Genomic DNA, 12,210 nt, shown 5'->3' on the forward strand with positions numbered 1-12,210 from the left:
ACGTAAAACTAAGCGAAGCTGATCTATAATACTCAACCCTAATTTGTTGCCAAAATAACAAAGAAAAAAAATAGGAAGGAAATAAAGGACCACACTCCTCCCGGTTCAGTTGGCCAAACTGAGGAATCCACCTTCATGTAAGAACTTATTTTTCCCATTTTAGACAACCTTATCTTATCATTTTTCTCCTTTTTTATTTTTGTTTTTTTTAAGTATGTTTATTTAATAAATATACCCTATGGCATTTCTTCACTGTCATCTTTAATTGTTTTCTATATATTCTTGATTCCAAAATTTCTTGTGAAAAAAAAGTTGTATATTTTTGCAAGGATTCATACATTAAGAACTATTTAGTTTTGTAAATTATTATTGAATTAATATGTGGCCGATTCGGCGTACAATTAGGTATCTAAGTGAAAAACAATGGTTCTATTCCAACACAACACCTTGAGGGGGGTGAATAGGTGTAGTTCAATTTTTATGGTCTATTCAAAAATATTGCTAAACAAACAATTAATCAAAGAAACAAATAACACAAATAATCAATACAGAGATTTGGTCACGAAGTGGAAACTCATTTGAAGAACGTCTTCAAAATCTAAAACCACTCCGGGTGTAAGTCACTACCTCAAATCCATTATAGAAAATTTAATTGTTACAACCAATTTAGAGACACTCACAAAACCTTTGTAGTTCCTAAACTTGGCATGCAGCACCACAAGTGACCCACTCAATCTCTACATGCATGTAGTGTGTCGGAACTCTGACTTTTCTATAGTATCTCATGAGAACCTCTTGCTCTCTACAACAATAGCAGTTCCGAAAACCTTCTGGCCAACCAACACGTCCACTCCAATGGACTCAGCTGTGTTTAATCTTGAGTGTGATATGGTGGAGGTATATTTTCCAAGAGATATTCAACTTTGAATGTGGATGGGAGTCTCTCTCAAATGTTTTGGAATGGACTCAGTTTTTGGCTCTCTCACCTCTGCCAAAGGGCAGGACAAAATGTTCTATTTATACCTCCCAAGAAGTGAGGCGCTCAAACCCTAAGAAAAATTATGTTTTTTGAACATTGGCTCGAGCACAGGTCAAGTGCATGTTGTATTTTTAAAGCCGCTCGAGCACCAAGACGAGCGAAACTTGAGTGAACTCTTTGGATGACCTTTGTTAGAACGTCGACATGTCTAGCACTTGTCGAGCGAACTCTCTATTTGCCTTCCGCTCAAGCGTTGTGTCGAGCGAACTCTCTTTATGAGTTTCGCTCTAGTGGTATGTCGAGAGCATGTCGAGCGAACTCTCTGTTTTTAGTTTCGCTCGAGTGCAAGTCGAGTGAACTTCCTGTATGTGTTCTGCTCGAGCTTTGTTGAGCTCACTTGACCTCCTTTTCACTTTGACACATTTCAACACTTGTTACAATACGTTTTCACAAGAATATGCCAACACACTCATTTTTACATTAACACTAAGTATGGCATATGAGATTGTCAATGTATGGCATGGCTATTAAAATTTCTTATCATACATTATTAAAACAGGCAATGACTAATGAGATTAATTCAGATTGCCAATGGACGTTTTGCCTTCTAAAGCTTATTATGTCGTACAAAACCTTAATAAAACCAGATGGGAATAACATACCATCATGAACACTACAGTTCCTTTGAGACTCAGTATATTCCCTGGCCTCCTGGTAAGTAGAAAAAGTACTGTTCTTTCAACTTATTTCATTGCTAGCAGAAAGTTTTGCTTGGCATTTAGAGAGAACTTAATAACGGGCTAAGGCACAAGCCAAAACCGCGAACATAAGTGACCAATGTGTCACTGAAGTTGGCATCCTGCCCTTGTCTTTCCTGAGGAAGAGACCTTGATAAACAGGGAGGTTGATAATAACCAGGAGAGCACATAGAAGAATCTGCAACGTAAATGGGTTTGAAAACCAAGTTTGCAAATCCATAATCACCCTCTTCATTCCTCCAACAAAACAAAATGCGTTTAACAACGCCAGTGTTGCTATAATGGTAAACATTGGGGAAGAAGCACCAAATTCCATGATCTCCTGCACATTTCTCTGCGACACATCACTTTCAGCCACCTTTGCCGTGATGGCGAAGGCTACGTCCGTAAGTCCCAAAAGTTTTAGGATGTTGTCATAGAAGGCAAAGACGTAGGAACTGATTCTTTTGAAGAGCCATATCCTTTGTTCATTCCACCAACCTTGGAATGTGCCCCCACACCAAATAAATTCTCCAAGACTGTATGCCCGGTGGACAATGATGACGAATGCAAATGGTAGCACCCATGCGCTTGAAATCTGTTAGTGTAAGATGATTCTATTCTTAGAAAACAATTTAGGAGCAACCATAGACAGGTTTGATTCAAATAAGGAAATTTTCGTACCTTAGGAAACAAGGGGATGCCCCTAAGCAGGCACAAGGATGGTACTGCAACATAATACAGTGTGGCCAAGCAATTTGGAGCCCATAGCAAATAGGGACAATAGGAGAGTTGAAGTTTGAGGGGAATCTTTTTATACCCACTCACAAGGGGATTGTACCTTGAGAGAAAGATCTGAAAATCACCTTCAGACCATCTTTTATGCTGTACAAGTGTCTGCAGTAATGTAGTGGGCGCAAGTCCGAGGAAGGCCTTCCTTTCTGGATAGAAATAGATTGACCTCCAACCTCGACATTGTACAGCTAGTCCTGTTATGACATCTTCCACCGGACAGCCATATTTCAGACCCATCTGCAAATCATTATACGATGTATATAATGAAGGTTCACATTGAGTTTAGGAGGAGAGAGAGAGGGAGAGAGAGAGGGAGAGACCTCCTTTCCCCACAGAGTCTTCTCTTCATAGGTACAACTTGCAAGGATTTTACATGTGTTCTCTAGCACACTTGCAGCACTCTCTTCTACCATTATACCGTTCCATACCATCAAATCTTTCTTGCATTCCTCACTATACTTCTTCCCACACAGGGACTCTCTTCTGTGAAAGCACCCGGAACCAATATAGATAGGTCCTCCATTCCCATCCTGTCCTGGAAGATCCACCTTTTATCACCACCATGCATACCACCGATACAAAATTAACTCAGTAAAATTATAATCCATCATGGACAAGTTTAATTCAATCGTTTGAAATCACTAGCTAGTTGTTAATTGGTTTGTAGTTACCTTCATTATTACGTTCAAGGAACCACCGTAAAGATCATTCTTCGAAAGATTCTCGAAGGTATATGGAAACTGTACGTAGCCAACTTCGTGACCTTTTTCTTCATCCATAAAAAAACACAATGCATCCCTCACTGTCTCCGAATCGCTTGAATACATGTCGCAATCCAAATTAAGAATGATCGGACCATTGCTTATCCTCGACGATACCCGTATCTAGTTTTTCCATTATAATGACCATAAAATATACAAAAAAAAAAAAAAAAAATGTTAACACACGAATTAATTGGAATGCTATATATATATGTATATGCATTTTGCACGTGGATATGAAGTATAGTGTACCAGTGCATTCATGGCTCCTGCTTTGAAATTGTGGTGGTATTGGGGTCTCTTTTCACGTGCTAAGTATACCAGAGTTGGCAAAGATTGTCCTTCCATGTCCAAAGCCGTAGGGTCTTTCCCATCAATAAGTATCTGTGAATTCGAAAAAATAACTCTATTTATAAGCTGTAAGGTGCAGAAGACTTTTGAGTAAATTATGCATATATTTGAAAATATTCGTTGCCGTAAGAATGAAGATTTGTAATTAGTACGTACTTGGAGAATGGTTTGATGATCACGTCGGTTTGCAACCAAATTCCACTCACTGAATCCTTTGTGTTCTTTACGTATTTCCTCTGGAATCTGACCTAGCTTTGTGACGGTTTCAACCCGTTGCTTCATGTTCTCGTATGCTTTCTGTATCGTGAAAGAGGCCGGATGATATCAATAAATAAACTCCAAATAAATTAAAATGAATCATAAGATGATCATGACAAGCTGCTTCTCACTTTTGTTCAGCCTAAAAAAAAATAGGAAGTAATTATATAATATACATGACTCTGGCAGAAATAATATGTAAGCCCTGTACTTACTCTTAATTGGTATTATTTCTTACCCGGCCACCAGAAAGGATTCGGTGACCCCAAGGGGTTGGCTGGCTAGCTGACACCTATTGATTCATGTTGTGGTGGTTTTGGCCACCCCGCATGGGGTTGTAGCTGGCCAATTCTGGTTTTTTAGCTATTCTTCTTAATATATTCGATCCGTTATTGAGACTGTTCATGCGGACCGAAAATCACATCATCCGGGGATGTGTAAAGATATGGGATTTGGGTACCGAGTTTTTAAACCTATCACCTGCAATTCGGATATGTTTTAAGAAAAATTATATTTATGTATAAAACGACATTGTTTTGGGAGGTCAAAATGACACCGTTTTCAATTTAATGATAACAACGGATCAGCGTCTTGTGACTCTCTCTTTCGCCGGATCTTTCGGACGGTACTTGTCCAAAAACTTTAAACTAATAGAAAGAGATGGATTTAATTATTTGTATTACGTTCTTAACACAAAGTTTTAGTTAGCCTTTATTAAAATAATTGTAATAGGTAACTTTTATATTTGTAACAGTCTTCAATAAGAACGTATAAAAGGAGACGAAGTTACAGTAACTAAGCTATTGATTATGACGGGAAAGCTAAAAGAATTATGAATTTATGTTGTTTGGGGTTTAATCAATCATCTCTATATGGTAGTTATATATTGGTTTTTATATATTGGTCGGTGTCTTTAATCATCGAGGGTATAATTCAGATTTCAGTTTGGTTCAATTGTATAAGAGAAATGCAGAACTCTTTAACGAGCATTGAAGACCTGCATGTGAAGTAGACTAGCTCTTTTTTGTTGGTAAATGATGCAATTTTGTTCCTACCTCTTGCAATAAAGATTTTAAAATAGCTCTTTACAAGAGTTATTTTACATAGTTGTAGTTATCTTTACTTATCTGGTTTTAACTTCTAAGAAAGGGTGTGAATTAATATCAGTTTTTGGGTTTGATCGGAACCATTTTCTTAAATCATGATACCATTATCTAATCATGGAACAAGTCCACTTACCTAATCTAGATCTGCAGGTTATGTTTAACAAATAATTCACCCATTTGGCCAATTGAATAATTGAATAAGGTTAAAGTATTTTTAAGAATATAATTTTTTTTATATTATTTTGTTTTAAAATTTAAAAAAATTGAATTACTTTTTATATTTTGTTTAGAAGTTTTAAAAAATTGTAATAATTAAGTAATGACTAGATACAAAAATTAAAAATTAAAAATTAAAAATTAAAAAATATTTATATTTATAATATTTAAATATTAAGATAAAACGAGATGAAATAAAAACATCTCTATCCAAACTAGACACAAAGATTATCTATATATAGATACTCACTTCCATTGTCAACCACAAAAACCAGGAGGATAATCTTATATAGTTCTGCTACAAGTACTCGTCTTCGGGTACACGTTGCGGAATCGTTTATCCAAATTCTATTACACATCTTTTCCATCTATCAACATTTCTTAGAATCGTTATGGTATGTACCACACGTTCATCCAACTTAAGAAAGATCCAAACTACATTAAAAAAAATAAAGACAAATCAATGACATAATTAAAATCACATTAAAATCATTATAAAAAATAAAAACTTTTAATTCTAAAATTTTGTTTATTTTTACAGACGAGATGATTTGAAATTAAAGTTAACAATTAAATAAAATATTATTAAAATATATTTTTTTAATATTATATTATTTTAGAATTTAAAAAAATTGAATTGTTGATTTTATTTTGTGTAGAAATTTAAAAAAATTATAATGATTAGATGAGATTATATGAGCTGAGAAGAGTTATAAAAACAAAAGAGACCTTAAATAACGTGAGATCCATATATCACCTACCTTTATCAATCAATATGAAATATCACAACTCAACTCTTATTTTTTAAAATAATAAATTCAATCACCTATAATTGTAGATTCAGAAATAAGATAAGATGATTTTAAATAGAAAATGAAAGTTGAAAAAATATTATTAGAATATTATTTTTTTAATATTATTATTATTTTAGAATTTAAAAAAAAAAAATTGAATTGTTTCGTTTGATACAAAAATCATTTTAACTAATCTATCTTATAATTACAATTGTTTTAAATTGTCACAAAAAATATAATAAATAATTTAATTTTTTAAAAATTTAAAACAATAATAATATTAAAAATAATATTCTAACAATATTTTATTTATCTCATCTCATCTCACCGTCCAAAAAAATACTAATATAAAAGCATGCAAGTATACAAAATATTTGTGCTATTTAATTTTTTATACTATGAGTAATGCTACCGCAAAACATTTTTTTATAAGGTATTTTATAAGAAGGGTAGTGATAGGGTTACTATTCTATTACTACTCATTTACTAATTATACGTATTTGAAATTTTTTTATTTTTTTTATCATTTTCTTGTAAGTATTTTTTTAACATCTTTAATCATTAAGAAAAAATTAAAAATATATATATAATTTTACTAATACTCACTTCCTTAACCATTAAGTCAAATAAAACATTAAAAAAATTAAATATAAAAAAATAATAATAAATGAGTAGTAGGAGGATAGTAACCTTATATTTTTATAAAGAATATCGATACGCACACAATAATCAACACATTTTATAATTATATTTTAAAATAAAAATATTTTATAAAGAGTAAGGTCAGATACAAATTTCAAATAGATAAATCTCATACAAGTTTTTTTATAAAAAAACAAGTCTCACTAATAAAAAATAATTTTTTTATACTTTTATAAGGAGGGATTCAATTTTTTTACAAAAATTTATATAAAATTTATCTATTTAAAATTTATACAAATTATTTCTTTTTTGTAAAATGATATTATTTGATGAAAAAAATTTTATATCAACCACTGTTTGACACCAGCCAAACCACATCTAACATGGCATGCACTCACCCAAGTTTCCCGAATTCGAAATGCTACCGGACAGGCAATGAGAGAGAGCTAATGAAAGAGTGAGAGAGTTGATGAGAGAGAGAGCTAATTGATGAGAGAGAGAAAGTCAATGGATGAGAGAGAGAGAGCCAAGGAGGGAGAGAGAGAGCTGGTGGATTAAAGAAAGAGCTGATGAGAGAGAGATCCCATGAAAAAAGAGCTGATGAGAGGGAGAGATAAATGAGGCCTAGAGACTGATGCGTTTTGCATGAAAAAATAATAGACAAGTAACGTGCGATACGGAGCAGCTATTTGGAAGGATGTGCAAGTTGTAGTAGAAAGAGGATCAAAATCCGAGGAGTTATAGAATTATATATTTTTATATATCTTGACACGTTTTATTTTCTGTTATTTTTTTAACTTATTAGTATATTAATTGTACCTTGATTAAAAAAGTAAAGGATACGAGATAATTACCTTGACGGAGGACCAGTCGTTGGCCATGACAGGATCCCCATGTGGCTCAGCAGCTGTTCGGAAATAAGCTTCCGGCGATCTTGGTTCTACTTTGAATTTCTTGCAAAAGGGAAGCCAAGTCTTTGCGAAACGCGAGGCCTCGAGCATTGCGTAGAACGTCAGATCGGAACCGCCATCGTCGGAGAGATAAACGGCCAGTTTTTGAGGTGGATAGTCATAAGCCAGGACGGATAGAACTGTGTTAATCACCAAAGCTGGAGGTTCTACCACGGGGTCTGCGGTGCATACGAAAATGTCTATGCCCGGCAAAGCCTTTTCGTATCTGTACATTATTAATAAACAACCACTCTTAATTACAATTAGCCAGTAAATCTCGTACTCCACAGATACACGAGCATGTACATGTTTCTTTTTTCTTTTTTTTTTAAATGAGATAATTGAGAAAAAAAATTAAAAAATATTGTTAAAAATATTTTTTAATATTATTATTATTATTATTAAATTTAAATAAATTAAATTATTTATTTTAAAAAATTTTAAAAATTATAATATTTAAATGAAATAAAATGTGTTAAATGTGAAAATAAACAAGGCTCAGGATAAACAGCTACCATGAATACATATATCTGCATAGAAAAGTTAGATATCATGATCGTGTGAAAGAGAAACAGCTAGCTAGGAGACCTGAGAGAGAGCCGATCTTTGAAAGCGCGGCGGTAGATGGGGTTCCATCGCATACTCATGGTGACAAACCAATATAAAGAAAACCAAAGTTCTGAGAGAAACATTCCCATCCAAGCCCATCTTCCGGCTTCTTCTTTCGCTGGTATATACCTCACTCTATATACAAAGATCAAGCATATCCCCACGAAGACTGAGTGCGCATAGAATTTGAAAGGGATACGTGCCTTAGCTGGCGTTGTTGTGAAAAGAGGAAGATGCTCATCATTATTTCCCATTTCTCTCTCTCTCTCGTATGAGTTGGAGTGCAGAATGCAGATGCTCCTTGCTTATATAAAGGCAAAATTTAAAAAACACTAGAAACCAAAAGCATGCTTACGACCTACCTGAAGCATGTGGCCAGAACATCCAGAGGAGAAGGAATAATTATATATTATCATTATAGTTTATTGTATTAGTAGTTATATTAATACTATATCACTATATATTATAATATATCACTATAATCTATAATACAATTATAATATATATTATAATATATTATCACTATATTATTATATACTATATTAGTATATTACTAGAAAAATTAGATCGAAATCGGTAAAACTGGAAGTATCAATTTAAGAATGTAATCGATAAAGTGTCGGTTTTTCAAATCTCAAAATCGGTATATATCGGGTCGGTTCTAAAATATGTCTAAAATCAAACCGAATTGAATCGATTACACCTCTAATTTTAACGATAGGGAATCCTGCTGGATCGAACTCTATAAACTTAAAAAAAAAATGGCATATTCAATAAAATATTATCATATAATATATATATATATATATATATATATAAATACTAGTAATAGAATGACATCCAAGGGACGTTTGCCTAATTTAGTTAATTAAGAATATTATCATATTTAAATTATTTTAAAATTCTAATTATTCATATGATTTTACTTTCTTAAAAATATTTAACAAAATTTTTTCAATTATCTAATGATGAAATATTAGTATTTTATAAAATAAATTTGATAGTTTATGTATGATATGGTATTTTTATTTTAATTATCTATTTTAAAATAGTTTAAATCAGTGTTTAAATTTTTACCTTTAGATCAAATCTGAGATTTAAAATGAAGGATTAGGATTTAAATTCCCAAATCTTTTATTTTCCCCCCATTTTCCCTCTCTCTCTCTCTCTCTCTCTCTCTCTTAACATCTTCCCTCTCTCTCTCTCTCACCCAATCTCCTCCCTCATGTCGGCGACCAAATCCCACTGTCAAAGCCCCTTAGTAGGTCCTCTCTTAGCCCCACGTGAGTAACCCGAAATGGGTCTCAATGCACGAATTCTCCACCCTTGCACCATCACGGCTCAATCCCAGCTCCACCAAGCACCACCACCGAGTTCCTCTCACATTGTGGATCACTTCCATGGAACCCACCATCCGTAGCTCCTCCCTAGCCCCACCGACGTAGCCCCTCTACATGCAAGAGTTTCTCCACGTAGCATTGCCGTTAGCCAATCCCACGGCACCGCACCACCACAACGGCCTAGATCCGCTGCCTACAGCCCACGACACCACCACCAGCCTTACACGGCATCTCCCCTGCTCCTCCATGCCCAGTCGAGCCTCTACATCTCCTATTTTGTGATTTTGTGGATTTATACAATTTGTGATTTTGTAGAATTATGATGATTTATGGTGAATTTGTGATCATTCTACGATGATTTTGAAATGATTTACGATGAATTTGGTTTGTATTTATTGTGATTTTATAGAATTAAGATAATTTACAGTGAATTTATGATCATCTTACGATGATTTTGATATAATTTACGGTGAGTTTGAATTATATTTATTGTGATTGCTATGAGATTGTGAGGTTGGAACATAAGTAAAAGACTGAAATATATACTGTTCATTTTTGTTCATAGTTAACCTCTATAAGGAGATACGTGCTTTTCAAATTTGATGTGACAACACAAATGGTCAACTTGAAGATTGCACGCAATAATTACGAGCTGTTCTTGATATGGATATACCAGGTACAAGTCTGCTTATAGCAACATTTCGTTTGGTTAGTTAACTATTCTTAACTCATTTCAATTCATTATTATAATTTTTTTAAATTTTAATATAAAATATAATAAACAATTCAATTTTTTTAAATCTCAGAATAATAATAATATTAAAAAATAATATTCTAACAATATTTTATCATCTCAACTCAATTCAATTCAACTTAATTCAACATTCAAACACAAATTAAATGGCCGTTCATATTCAGTTGTCAACTACTACTTTACCCATCTTTTGTTTTTTTGTTTTTGTTTTTGTTTTTTTTGAAAGACGTTTAATTCTGAATTGTCATTGAAATAAAACAGACATGCGGATCCACATATTTATTTAGCATGTCATAGTAGCACATGCATGCAACTACATACAATATTAGCATCTTCATTATATCTATAATATATATATATATATATATATATATATATATCCTACAATAAAAAGAGGCTATAGCCTCATCAATGTTGAATTTTGTTTGAGTTCGCACTAATTCTATTTGCACAATTATATTTTGCCTTCATTTTTATAATTACATTTTTGTCTCCTAATTCATCATTCAAATTTTTTATTATTCTAATATTAATTAGAATATAATAATAATAATAATAATAATAATAATAATAATAATAATAATAATAATAATAATAATAATAATAATAATAATAATAATAATGAAATTACAAATAACCTAAATTGAAGATTTTGGTTTATTGAACTTTTGTGGAACAAGTTAACAACTTCGAATTTTTATTTATTTCTTCTTATATATATTTAAAAATTATAGTATTTTATATATATAATATTATTTGAAAAATTAAAAATTATCTTCCAATTACTTTTCATAGTAATTCATAAAAAAAATCATAGTCATTGGATTAATAATATTTTCATTTTAAAAAATACAATTATTATTTTTATGTTCCAATTTATGCATTAGTTTATAACTGGTCTTTAGTTTATCATATTCACTATTTTTTTATGGTAACGCATTTCATATGAATATATTTGTAATGCATTTTTAAATTATTATTAAAATAATTAATACAACTTTTTATCCTTTAAAAGATTATTTGGGTAAACGTGCTTTTATTGTCTAAGATTGATATCGCAATTCCAAATTTGAAAAGAACAATAATATTATATTGAAGTTCAAACATAAAAACATTGTCTTTAAATTTAAATAATAATATTTTATTACTATAGGATATCATTGAAAAAAAAACGAATTGTCTTCATATTATTTATCATAATAATGAATCAAAATAACGCTTTTTAAACTACTATTATTTTTATTTGAGAAAACAACATTATAATTTTTTAAATTTCAAATTAATTAATTCCAATAACAATTATATCAATATAGTTTTCTGAAACAATTAAAAATAATATTATTTTATTTTAATATTTATAAGCACATTATTATTATTATTATTATGTAGATCATGTCTAATTAATTGGTCTTATAATGAGTGGAGCAATGCATGTCCTATATATTATGATTTCAATATAATGACTTCTAAACATTTAATTTGTTATGTATTCAATAATATTACATTTTCTATTTCCTTCATTTTCTTAAGTACAAATATAATCATTTATAAAATTCGTTGTATAGATTTATGATTATCTTTACAATTATCATATATTTTTTTTTTAATTGATATGTCTTAAAATTTATATTTATCATATCAAAACAGCAGTAACACTTTCAAAAGAGAATACGTGCGCTTCTTACCTAGTATATGTAAACATGCATGTTTAATTGACCTCATATCGATCATTAATAAGCAAAAAGCGGATCGAGTAGGCTAGTAATTCTTTAATTCGCAACATATATCTATGATCAGTAGGAGTAGTTGATATTCGGCGACACTATCTGCGGAGGGATGTGATCCCCAGCTGAAAGCATCGAATCTTTTGCGTAAATCTAAACAAAATTAATAATAAAAATACAGATACTGTCACGTA

General features: G+C 31.5%; 1 protein-coding gene across 1 annotated transcript; it reads right to left on the reverse strand.

Moving 5' to 3' along the window:
- Positions 1 to 1,535: 1,535 nt before the first annotated feature.
- Positions 1,536 to 8,471, reverse strand: LOC108996512 (cellulose synthase-like protein E6). The gene is made up of 8 exons (XM_035688608.1): positions 8,178 to 8,471; positions 7,494 to 7,815; positions 3,780 to 3,920; positions 3,525 to 3,656; positions 3,183 to 3,395; positions 2,832 to 3,059; positions 2,401 to 2,748; positions 1,536 to 2,314 (listed from the first exon to the last, which is right to left on the reverse strand). Exons 1-8 carry the CDS (start codon positions 8,450 to 8,452, stop codon positions 1,769 to 1,771), a joined length of 2,205 nt encoding a protein of 734 aa, XP_035544501.1. The 5' UTR covers positions 8,453 to 8,471; the 3' UTR covers positions 1,536 to 1,768.
- Positions 8,472 to 12,210: the final 3,739 nt, after the last annotated feature.

The sequence above is a fragment of the Juglans regia genome, chromosome 3 (assembly GCF_001411555.2).
Source record: "Juglans regia cultivar Chandler chromosome 3, Walnut 2.0, whole genome shotgun sequence".
Lineage (NCBI taxonomy): Eukaryota > Viridiplantae > Streptophyta > Magnoliopsida > Fagales > Juglandaceae > Juglans > Juglans regia.